At 35.7% G+C, this 13,592-nt stretch overlaps 1 protein-coding gene across 1 annotated transcript in view; it reads right to left on the reverse strand.

Moving 5' to 3' along the window:
- Positions 1–8,113, reverse strand: part of LOC108978387 (protein ZBED8-like) — a 12,740-nt gene extending 4,627 nt beyond the window's left edge. Inside the window, 2 exon segments of the mRNA XM_018948637.1 lie at positions 62–966; positions 7,666–8,113. Of these exon segments, the coding sequence (XP_018804182.1) occupies positions 62–966; positions 7,666–8,113 (1,353 nt within the window).
- Positions 8,114–13,592: the final 5,479 nt, after the last annotated feature.

The raw sequence follows: 13,592 nt of genomic DNA on the forward strand, positions 1-13,592 counted from the left end.
CCTCATTTATTGTCAATGCTATAAGTGCTTCTTCCAACTGAGGTGACATTGGTGTGTTAACATTTGAAAACGGATCCAACAATCAGTCTGGTATTTCCAAGTTCAAAATGTYCTGGTATCGTTCGGTGAAGTCAATATGGAGGTTTTCCAAATGTTGGCAGTAGGCAAACAATTCGTCATTACTGCATGATACTGATAAATTCGGAAAATTGTGAAGCTCACGTCTGCCCAGATTCTCTCTGTGTAGAAGCAGTTTGCCTGCGAAAGCAACAACGACGTTTTCTGTTTTAATTACATTTAGGTTATCACCTTGTAGTTGGAGATTCATGTTGTTGAACAATTTATACAGGTCTGTCATGTAAACTATATCATTCTTTGATGTTATGATGTTATCTTGCAATTCTGTATCTTTAGTTTCCAAGAACTCTAAAACAGAATCAAACAAGTTGTAAAATCGAGTCAGACAATTACCTCTTGATAGCCAACGAACTTCAGTATGAAACCACAAACGGTTGAAATCACCGTCATTAGTAACCCAAAGCTGATGAAATAATCTATCATTCAAAGAGCTGTTGCGGATTTTATTGTCTGCTTTGATGACATATTGCAGTGATTGAAATAGTTTTTCATTTAAGTTTCTAGCAACTRAATGTTGTCTATGAATAACGCAATGTACACCAAGGGCATATGGAATTATATCTTTAGAGTATGCTATGAAGCCTTTATKGCACCCTGTCATAGCCGGAGCGCCATCCGTAGCAACTGAAATAGTATTTTTCAAAGGAATCTCTTTCTCATCGCAAAACTTTTCCAATATATTGAATATAGTTTCGCCTTTTGTATCGGTCTCTAAATTTCTAGAAAATAATAGTTCTTCACATATTTTCTCATCTTTAATAAACCTCACGTAAGACAACAACAATGCTTCATTAGTTGGTGAAGTGGACTCATCGAGCTGAACTGAGAATTAAATTTTCGGATAATATCTGCGGCCGGTTTATGAAGCACACTAGTTATTACTTCATTTATTGCTGGCAATATGAACTCTTTTCCGATGTTATGTGGGTTGCCTTTTTGAGCAATTAACAAAGAGATATTGGCTTAGCAGCCGCCGAAAATAGTTTTGCTACACTTGGCTGAGTATTATGCTTCTTCTCCAGGTCTTGAAAATATGCTACATTTTTGTCTTTCTTATCTGGATGCATTTTATTCAAATGATCTTGCAGTCTTGAAGGCTACATTGCTTCATTCGAAAATGTTTTTAGACATAGAAGACGCAAAGGCGACGGGTGGGTGTGGAATTTTCAATGAATCCGAATTTAATATATTCCGCACAGTATTGGCGCCTCTTCTTTGTTAATTCCGACATTGTTTTGCTTTGAGAAATACGTTTAACTCCGCGAGTAGTGTAAAGGAGGCGTAAGGACTGCTCATCTATTGTGCRCAAAAGCGCAAATGAAAATAAAATAAATTTTACATTGTTTATATAGAAATGCTTAAGCAGCACGCACCGACAGGAATAAAACAAACATGCACTCGTTACCTCATTCAACGCTCAATCGTACACAACAAGTATGAACAAGTATTCAATGAACCAGCCAGCGAAAATGTGTCTGTTGCTTATTTTATTTGTTTTTATTATTTATTTATTTAATTTTTTTTTTGTTTGTTCTCTTTTTATTTGTTGTTTTTGTATACTTTCATTATGAAACGACGGAGCGACCGATTGACATGATTTTCATTTTTTCTATATTCAATAAATTGGGACAGATATATGTATAAACTACACGCGGAGAGATATATAGAACCGAGTTCGAACAATCTCTTAATTCATATTAGTTGATGTTCACAAGTTGTTGTTGAGAGTCGAGAGCTCATGCAGTCATTGTCGAAGAACCCTTCAAGCAAAATAAAATTACAAATAACCCCCAGACCTCTACACAACGCCCCATTTTCTTTTTGGGTCTCTTTGGGTCTGTAAACGCTTACATCAAATTTACTCTATTGACTGTTTGYTGTGATTAAATTATCTGGAGAATAACGATCTAAGTTTTGTTAAAACATCTAATGATTATRTTGCTGCTTTTTAAGTGGTTTGTAGTTCGTTATTAAATCAATTTTTAGCAYTGGAGCTATGTTTCAACGTAACGATAGCTAATCTGTATCTGAAATGAAATTGATTTGCACGAATTGTGGACTTTGGCCTGCGGATGGTAGAAGGCCACCTATTAGATGATACACTTATTCTTCTGTTTTAAAATTAGGCATAAAATTATCTTCCCTTATTTATTTCACTCCGAGGTCATTTGAAAAAAGTTATTTTGTACCGACGTATGTTGTTTAAAAAATGTACGAAATGTGCTGACATTTCTAGTAGTACAGCACATACCATTCGGTTCATCAGCCAATTCTTTGGTAAAACACTTTGASCAGATCTATCCATGGCTCCGAATTATACGGAAAGCAGTTGAGCATAATCAATCTGAGGATCTTATCTAAAAGCTGATGTGTTATTATACTATTAGCTAAAATTTGATACGACCTCTAGTCGTTGTTGTCCGTTGTATTTCTCTCTGATTATGAAGGCTTTGGAAACGCTCAGAGCTCGACACTCTAGTGAGAGCTTGTATATTTCTAATATTTTGTTCTTCAAACCGCTGCACACGCTTAAATTAAAATCTATAAAAATGTAATTGAAAAATTATAATAACTACTYAAATCGGAAAGCTGTTTGGATAGTTAATAGTTACAATATAATATTTACTGAAAAATTAATAAAAGATATTTACAAAATGCTAAAAAGGACTAATGTTTAGTTGTGAAAGGAACTTTGTTTAATTTTACAAATTTCTAAAAAGAAATGATGCTTAGTTCTGAAAAGATCTTTGTTTATTTTGAAAAAAAMTTTTATTTTGGGTTGAATTACCTGCTATACGAATTTCAAGTATATATGTATACCTACAGTATTTTTCTGGCATAAGAGCCGAGCGAAATGCGCAGGATTGGAATTAACATTTATATTGGAACATTTTATATGAAAATCCCGCTTTATGTGAAATGTAATTTGAAGCTTATGTAAAAGTGCACATATGAAACAACTACTTTTTTAAGCTACGAGTATGTAAATATTTATTAAATACTTTTTAAAAGTACTTTTGTATTTATATTCTTCACTACATAGTGGACAGAAAAACATAAAAATGTAAGGAACAAATGAGATCTTTGTCGGCCATGCTTAAAAAAATTTCGCACAAAACGAAGTCTTAAAAAATTGTATTTAAAAAAAAAAAATTGTTATGTTAGATTGGAAAGACATCTCATTATGGAGAATGTCTCCTTCCGTGCTGTCTAATTCAGCAATGCATTTATTTTTTGGCGGAAATTGGGGTCTGAGGCTGTGAATGCAGTACAGAACTTCTGCAAGTGATGGTGTTTTTAGCACTTCCTCAGTCTCATCTTGATCTTCAGACCCATCGTTATCAATTCGCAGTGRATCTGCTTCTGCATCAACAATGGAACTGACAAATTCCTCATCTGTCTAATTGTCATAGCACGCAATGTCGCCATCACATACAATATATGTTTCAAATGAGCTTTGTGTATTTGCATCGGCCAGGCTCTCAACGATTTTTTTCTACTTCAGCATTTATATCTTTAAATTGCTGGGTGTAGTTATGAATTTTGCCTAAAAAAGAACCCGAATGAATAAAACATGAATGAATAATAAGCAAACATTGTGAAATTTTAACGAACTTACCTTTTTGAAACAGTTTTGAATTAATATAGGTCTCACCATCCAAAAGCTATGTTTAATCATATAAATCACTTAAAATGCTTTTCAAATTCAGCCACTGTTTGTCCGCGTCCAATTGCAGAAACTTGTTTCCGAATAATACTTTGCCTATATTATGCCTAAAAACAGTGGATAATTCCTTGACTCAGATACTGAGTTATTGCAGTTGTATGTGGCGGCAAAAGCTGAAGATTAATGTTTGTCAAAGTGTCAGAAATCTTATGACAAGCCACATCGTCAACCAGCTGAATGATTTTTCGATTCAGTCCTCTCATTTGTGTATCCAACTTATTTAAAACTTTACCTCAAACCTCTTGCGTCATGCACGCTTTCTTGTTAGAGTAATACTTTAAGGGCAGAACTTTTTTAAGCATCGCGGACTCTTTGACTTTCCAATGACAATGATTTCCTTGAAATCTGCTGTGGCATTGCAAATAAAAAAGAGCGTTAGCCGGTGCTTAGAGTTCAAGACCCTTGCACTGTTTATGCCTTATGTGTAAGCGTTTTTTGCGGCAATGCTTTAAAGAACAAGGCACTTTCTTCTGCATTGAAAATATTTGCCCTATCATAGTTCGCCATAATATGTGGAAGAGTTGTGCTCAGAAATATCTTTGCATTTTCCGTATCAGTGGAGCGTTTTTCGCCGTGAACATTTCTTAGCTGAATGCCATTGCGCTTCTGTAACCGCCATAGCGTAAACTCTTTTTTTAGCTTCACTGCAAGCTGCTTGGCCTTTTCCAGCAATAAGTTTGAAGAGATAACTGCTCCATCAGTTGAATATTCCATATCATTAACGCCTGCTCCACCTGGGCGTCTTTACCTTGTCTCATTCTTTTTGCAGACAATTTGCGCGTGGACGAGTTGTTAGAAATTTCGCCTGCGTTTCATAAAATTCTGTTTAGTGTTGAGGAGCACCCATATTTGGAACACAATTGAGGATTTGATATGATTTTACTTTCAGCGATAACTTTAAGATTCTCCTTTATGAAAAACGTCCTTCGTTTGCTACCAGCCATCCTGAAAAAAAATAAGCGCTAATAAATTTTGCAAACATAAACTTTATTTCACTTACACTTTTGCCAAAGTTTCACATTTTCCGCCATTAATCAACAAAGATATGTTTTTACAAATTGCCATACCGCAAAAAAATCAAATAACTGTGCCCAGATTTTTCTTCCTTATTTCCGGGGATTTTTGTTTGGATTTCTTTAAATGGCTCGCACATTTTCAGTATTGTAAGCGGGAGACCTTTTAAACGGGAACACATTAACCGGGGATTTTCTGTATACTGCTTATGTAGAATTTTTTGTGACCTAATTTTATTTCCTTATAAGCGGTTAAATGTTTTAACCGGGAGGTACTGTACATCGAAAAGTACTGTACATTTAGTATAGACAATATATTCTAGCAAAATTTATTTCATTCCGCACACGACTGCCGCGTAGTGGATCGAAAGTGAAGTTATTGCGTTATAAGTATCAGTATGTTTGTGTTATCGATGCGAAAGAACCAACATAAAATTTTGTTTTAAAATTGGTAAAACTTTTACCGAAATCTTTCAATTGATGAAAAAAGTGTATGGCGATGATTGCCTATCCCGTGGCAGAGTGCACGAGTGATTTCAACGTTTTCAAAGTCATAATGACGATCAACATGTGGGCCAATCAAAATCCGTGATCACCGGAAATTTCATCGAAACTGTGCGAGAATTCATCAAAAATCAGCCGAAATCATCATTGAAATTCATATAAATGGAATTTAATATTTATAAAGCATTATTTTATCGGCTTCTGAGTGAACACGGTTTGTTCCGTACAAGTTGTCAGATGACCAAAAATTGTTCAGAATCCAACATTCGATTCGACGCTTGTGAATGATTATTTGACCAAAAATCACATTTTAACCATTAACCACTCCCCGTATTCACCTGTTATGGCACCGTGCGACTTCTTCCTTTTCGGAAAAGTGCATTTGCCCATGCAGGAAAGCGTTTTGCAGACATACTCGTAGAGGTCATTCAAAAGGCTTGCACCGACATACTGGTGGCCATAAAACAAATGTTCGACATGCTTTTGGACTGTGCGAAAAGCTGTATTGAAGCAGAAGGAGACTATTTTAAATAAAATAAATTGATTTTGCCGAAAACCCCATTTGTTCTGTTTTTTTCCTGTTCTGATCTGTTTACTTTGGAACGTACCTTGTACATATATTATTAAAAATGCAGTAGTACTTTGAATAAATTATAATAACATTTTTCATGCTCTTCAAATCTTTAAACTGTTCTTCTCGGCGTCATTTTGATAATGAAATATCAAGATAGCTAGGCCTACATAAAGAATTTCCCAACTGCCATAGCAATCGGTTTAACAGTTCGTATGCTATAAACTTTTGCTTGTCGAATTGACCTGTTATGGTTCTGCCTATTCTAGCAGGTTGAGCGGCGACCATGCGACATTTTCTAAATAACTTACAATTTTAATCTTCTGATATTTTTTGAATGGAATGTCAAAATTGAACAATTCAAAAAGTTATGTAATTGGTATTGAAACACACTTAAATATTATATGAAGTCATTTTTTTTTATAAGGATAAATTTCAAAGTCTAAATAAAAAAGCGTTCATAGCGTGGCATTCATATAAATTTTTTAAAATGATAAAAACTTATTATGGCCAAACTATAATAGTTAGACATATGCTGATTTGAAAGAAAAATCAAAAATTCGCGTAAACGACAAGAAAAGCACAGACGCACCATCACTGACCAATAAGACCCGAGCAAGCTGTGCATTTACTTGTACTTAATATTACAACGAAATCAAATTTAATATCAAAAGAATATATTTTTGAGCTGCACCGAAAAGTTTACTCTTTATTAATACCCTTAAGACCATGTAATAAGGTTCTTACTTCCTTTTATACTAACTAGTATGTTTACTTATTACTGGTTGATGGTTTTTTTAAATACAGATTATATTATTTTTTTTAGTTATGTTTACATATATAATAAGTTTTGTACATTTTTGAGCACAATTTTGAACAATATGGAGCAATTTTTTCGCCACTTTTTTAGTCGATAAACTTTAAACTCGTTTTTCTCAAAACTACTTTTTCAAAGTCCGTGTTTGCTTAGATACATTTGCTTTGTATTAAGATAAGGTTGTTGTGTTATTCAAACTCAAGGTTGTTTTGATGCATTCTGTTTAAAATTTAAAAGAAAAATAGCCTGGAAACCCCGTGTTTGCATGTTGCCCAGAAATTGAAGAATCGAATCTTCTGATGTTCACTTCAGAAAAGAAAGGTGCAACGTGGCTCATTGTCGACTCTCAAAATTGATTTAATTTTTTTCTTCTATATATGATATTAAATTATAAAATTGTCGTTTATATTAACTCCTGTATCCTGCTATTCAAAATTGAACATGTTCGTTACTACCAAAGGACGGACAACATTATATTATATACATAACTAGCTGTTACCCTGTGCGCTTCGCTACACCTAAATCGATTAAAACTCTTAAGGGTTTTTACTTTGTGTTTTATTTATTGTTGTAAAACTGTTACTTATTTATGAAACATTTATAAAACATATTGGTATTCAACATTTTTGGTTTTTCCACCTGGCGCGTAAATTAATAAGCACCTTGGTGTTCCCACTCTCGAGCATGCGACGAACAATTGGCCGTGGGAGAAGCACGGTTCTTCCAAATTGACGCCGCACACTTGAAACGTTTGCCCTTGAGATTTGTTGATGATCATTGCAAAGGCAAGACGTACTGGGAACTGCAAGCAACTTAAATTCAAGCAGCATGTCCATTGGAATCATGGGAATAAAATTTGGCCACAATTTTTTGACTGAAAGTCTTGTGCCATTACTCAAAGTTGGTGGTTTCAGATTTCGTAGAAGTATAATGAGTGAACCGACTTTCAGGACCAAACGATGCGGTGACAGACCGGGGGAAGAATTCAAGAATTCAGGTGGATAATTGACTACTTCATCTTGATTCAAAACGCTATCGATCGATGTATATGTTATAGTTTCTCCTGGCAGTTTTTCTTGAATGGCAAAATTGATTTCGTTGACATGTACATTTTTCGGTGCCAATATTGCGCGTTCATTTAAATAATCGTGGCGTTGATAGTGTTGAACAATATTCGGAAATACACTTTCAATAAATTTTTCTTTCGATTGTAAAAGTGTACAAAAGTTGTTCGGCAATGTGATCAAACCGGTATCATCGATTGGTATTTTGCCTTCGCCAATGTCCAACAACTGCTTCGAAAACGCCGCTGCGGATCGATCATTTTGCAATTGGACTCGCATGTTGATGGTAAGACTCAGCCTTTGAACATGTCTCTACAAAACTGACGATTTTAAACATGCGTTTATTTCGTCGGCAGGACTTGATCGAGGAATGACTGGCAAAGTTTGCCGAAAATCGCCGGATAATAAGACTAATGCTCTGCCAAAAAGTTGTTGCTTTTGGCGTAAATCTTGCATTGTTCTATTGAATGCTTCTAATGACTTTTTGTTAGCCATTGGGCCCTCATCCCATAGAACTATTCCAGCTCCTCGCAAAACTTTTGCCATTGCTGAATTCCTCGATATGTTACACGTTGGTGTTTCAACGACTTGGATGTTCAACGGTAATTTCAACACAAAATGTGCTGTTCGGCCGCCATCAAGTAGAGTAGCAGCGATGCTTGACGAAGCAATTGCCAGCGCGATTTTCTGCTGTGACCGTATAGTAGCAAGAAAGAGATCAGAAACGTTTTCCCTGTACCACCGGGCGCGTCCAGAAAGTAGAATTCACCGGCGTTATTGTCAACCGCTCGTATAATCTTATCATAAGCATTTTTCTGCATTTTATTTGGTAATGTTAGCTTGTATGAAAGCACGCAGTTCATTGCAATTGTATTGTTATTCAAGTTGAAGCTCATGGTGAAGCATATCAATCGCTGAACGATTAGGCGCAGTTATGCCAAGTTGCGTCAAGTAATTCCTTATTCGCAATTGTAAGGCACAGATCTTCGACCAATAACAAATCATCATTATACATTTGTAATGTATATAGCAAGTCTGCGTCCGATGCTCGATTACGCGCCATAATTAATAAGTTCTCGGTCATGTAGTCTTTGTATTTATTCCACAGTTCTTGCGGATTTGACGGAAGGCATGTAGATATTATTATGGCGAATAGTACGCGTATTTGTTTTGGATGAGATGTGAGTGATACGTCATGAAGTGGGGTGTCCCTATGCATATCATCCTCTAACAAATGTAATCGCTGACATGCTTCACGATACGTCACATACAACTGACCGTCAACAGCTTTCAAATCATCAAATGATCTTGGTCCGCGCACGTTGACTAATAGCAGACGCAAATAGAAACATTCGGCGTTGTTCGGATGGATGGTGTAAATGCGTCCTATGGCATCGGTTTTACGGACATTTTGATAACCGTCAACACGCTCCCCTTGCTTTCGTCGTTGAAATGTTTTCGATGATGGATTCCAAATGAAATATTGTGGTATTTCGGAATATAGCAATGTTCTTGCAAATTCATCGTTTTCACACAACTCGAAAAAGATAGTTAGTGTTGTCCCCGGTGCTCGTGCTGCGATCTCAATGTTTTTTATTAATTGTAAACATCCGCCAGTTGTTGTTGTTTATTAGTAAAAGAGATTTTACAGGACTGCCAATCTTGCGGCAAAACATTATTTGATGAGAATTTGTATAGGCGGGATGAATCATTTTTTTTTGAAGTTATACTTCTTATACGAGTTCGGAAAAGGTTGCGATAGATTGCGCATTTGCGCATTTGCGCAACTATTTAACGTCGGCGAAAATGTTCCAGATTTTAAAAATCAAATGCTCCCGGCGGTCTTCGAACCAGTGAATCACCAGTGTACTGATTTTCAGTTTCTAAGCGCTACCACCTGCGNAATAGCCTATATGGTGTGGTAGATGCAGATTGGGGTGCAAATATATTAGACAGGCGATCCTATAGTGGATATGCGTTCATAGTTGCTGGCGCAGCAKTAAGTTGGGAKGCGCGTAAACAACGCACCGTTGCGCTYTCCAGCACCGAAGCCGAATATATRGCAATTACAGAAGCGACGAAAGAATCTATATATCTTCAAGGCATCTTTAAAGATTTCGGCATATCGTATGAGAACACTACATTATTCAACGACAGCCAAAGCGCTCAAAAACTAATTCAGTGCTTAGGCTACAGCTCGCGTACAAAACATATCGACGTGCGCCATCATTTCATCAAAGAATGCCACCAAAGCGGAAGAATCACGTTAACATATATGCCCACCGAAGATATGCCAGCAGACGTCTTAATGAAAAGCTTGAGCAAGGTCAAACATTGCAAATGTTCAGCAGCGTTAGGCATGACAAGTAGCCTCACTACTTCGAGGGGAGGTGTTGGCGCAACGAAGTAGTTTAGACTACCAACTTATATTATAGATATTACTATTTATTGCAACCTTGAATTGTTCCATTCCATGCATATATTTTACAGTTTATGATATACTTTCAGTTATTCCACTAAGTTCAGTTCGTTGTAAGCAGCCCATAAGAAAACTTGAATAAAAGGCTTTATAGTATAAAAACTCTAAACTCCTCGTTTCATTTAAACAAAATTAATTCAATAAAAATTAAATAAATCAAAAAATATGATTTGTTATGTTGGTTAGCTATTAATTTGTAATATAAAATGAAAAATGTTCATATCATTTTTTATAATTTTCTGTTGGACTTTAACTACGACTAACTTTGAATGAGTTGACTCAGCCAAAAAATGTTCTAGACAAAAAAAAAATTTTCCTGTGTTATTTAAATGGGAAATCGAAAATATCGATAATAGCATCGATAATATTAAGAGCTCAGGTCTTACCAGAACTTGTTTTTTGTCATGTCGGATGCGATTTTCATGGTGACTAAAAAAAACAAATAAAAACTATTTTTGGTCCACCTTAATAAGTATGGATGTATATATAATGATACATAATACAAACTGAATTAAACTGGTTTCAATAATAGATTTCTCAATTTTTTCAGTACAGAACCGCTGTGAATTGTTACAGTTTGGGTACTAATTTTTCATTACAGGTTTTATATAGGAAACCCCGTAGTTTAAACAAGTAAGAAAGGGCTAAGTTCACGTGCAATCGAGCATTACATACTCTTGCAACTTACAAAAATCCAAGACAGGGAAATACCTTATGGTGTAAAACCAATAATAATGAGGAAAGTCAGCCATCGGGTGTTCGAAAGTCTTAATATTGGGTGGCTAGGTTAAATTCTCATTAGTTATTCTTGATAATTTCGCCACATTTTCAATTAATATCGTGCCGCAACCATCGTATTCGCCTGATTTACCTTCGTGTAACTTTTGGCTATTCAGCTTAACCACTCCCAGGACACCGTTTTGACTCAATTGAGGATATAACAGCTGAATCGAAGAAGGCTCTGATGACCATACGATGGCGGATTTTTAAAAGTGCTATGGTGACTGGAAAATTCGTTGGCATGAGTGTATTGCAGCGGAACGGGATTACTTTGAAGGAGATGGAATGGACAACATTTACCTTTCAATTTGATCACAGTAGCATCTCAAACATTGACCGATATTTTCGATAAACTATAGGTATTAGTACCCAAATATTCGGTACCTAGGGACTTGAACAGTTTTTGTTTGATTTGAACAATTTTGGTCATAAAGGTGCACACACTAAAGAAATTATTAATGCAAAGTTATATATCCTGGCCCATTATATCCTTGCTTCTTGAATTATATAATGGGAAGTGAACCAATCAAGTGGAACTTAAAATGTGTTATATGGGCAGAAGACTTGATTGTTGTCCAATTTCGTCCCTTTTCGCACTGTGACATAAGCTTGCAAACGAATCCACACCCAACATTTTGTCAAAATCGGTGGGTCGGATTCCGAGATTTTCAAATCGACCCTCTAATATCAAATCCTGCTAATTGAAAAAAAAAACACCGTATAAATCGTAGACGTGCGGGTGACATAATTTATTGCAATGTTTAATACTACAGTCAGTTCCGGTATTAAATAGAAAAACAAAACATAAAGATGTAGGCAAAGTTTTGAGAATCTTTCGAGAACTTCTTCTGCAGGGACTTCAACGTCATGATGGGAGTGCAGCAACTCCAGGCATGTTCGTCCTCAGCCACGTTATATATCGAAGTTTTGAAAAAGAGCTTTCAGAGCTCGCATTCGCCTTAGGAAGTGCCAGTGATCCAGTTCACCTTTAAACTTCAGCTGTCGTACGACGTTGTCATTATCCAAAAGGCCTTTAAACCTATCTAGCTTCAATAAGGCTGTCCATTTTTTTGGTTTTCAAATCAGATAATTTTTCTGGAAGCATCAAACTCAGTGCAAATAATACCAAATACTTCTCCAGAAACGCGCGTTTTCAAATATTGCCCGATTGTATCCAACAGAAAAATGTCCACTGAGATCCTATAGCTTTATTTGCAGAAATTTTCGCGTTTTGTGTCTCGGGAGCGGATTCTTGGTTTTCTTCGTCAACTTTCAGATCTACCACACTTTTTTAAGTGTGCCTGAATGGATCGAAAATTATCATCTTTTTGTTTTCGATTTCGAAAAGTTACAAGCAGCGTAGCTTTTATATTTAATTTCTATGCCAGATCGATCGATTCTTCCTGAAGAATTACGCTGAGTGAATGAGTTAGAGATAGAATATCACATAGGTAAAACATCCCAACTATAAAATTAAATTTGCACTGCGATGAGTATCGTTGCTTTGATTTTGTTTGTAATGTGAAAACCGTCTTATATCGAAACAATTCCGTTCGTATATAGCCTTAGACAATATAAGTGAACTATACTTAGCAGTTTCCAATAGGTGCTAGACATCCCAACAACATCAAGTTCGCCAGAAAAAGTCCTTGATAGGTTTCGTATATCCTCTCATTTTGGTGCATCTAATACAAACACCTATTCAAGCAAAACAATATTAAATACTCTGACTCTGGACCCCATTCAATATATTTTCCTTACTAAAAAATATTTCTAAATATAACATTATGCAAGGTTTATGTAAAAGTTATACAAATTTCAATATAATGTTTGCAGTATTTTCTTTTACGGACTTTGTTTTTGGTCATGTTAAATTGGAACACATTTTTTGAAGTGAAACTTCTTTACGCGCGCTTGGCTTGGGGAGTAAGCTGACGAACACGTTACGAAAAGTGTGATCAGGCGAGGCGAACGGTAATTGGTGGGGGATATAGGCAAGCGTCAGCAGTGCGCGCGCACATTTTTCTTTCTTTCTCTTACAGCTGGGAAATGAAATATGTGTATACTTCAGTCAGTAATTCGTTTGCGAGTTTACTAGCGTTACGCGAACGGTGATAGTTTGGTTATTTTATTGTAATTTACTGTAATTTTACTGCGTTTATGAATTAATATTGTTCAATACATTCAATATTTTACGTTTAAAGTGAATAAAATTGTAAATTTATTTTAAAGTTTATGTTATGTGAATTTTCCGGTAAATAATAACAAATTATGGAGAAAAGTGACACAGACTCCGAGTATCAAAGCGGTGCTTTAGGACCACCAACTAAGAAGAAATTACGTACGGAAATTTTGCATAAAAGTGTGTGACAACAGATTCAAGACAAGATTTTAAACCTAGTGAGACCCAATCAATTGATAATGAATCACGAAGGTGAGTACGTATCTCAAACCAGTTACTAGCGTCGTAGCGTCATATGCATTCTTGCTTTACCTTGA

The sequence above is a fragment of the Bactrocera latifrons genome, unplaced genomic scaffold, assembly GCF_001853355.1.
Source record: "Bactrocera latifrons isolate USDA-ARS-PBARC rearing strain unplaced genomic scaffold, ASM185335v1 scaffold_1205, whole genome shotgun sequence".
In the NCBI taxonomy this organism is placed as follows: Eukaryota; Metazoa; Arthropoda; class Insecta; order Diptera; family Tephritidae; genus Bactrocera; species Bactrocera latifrons.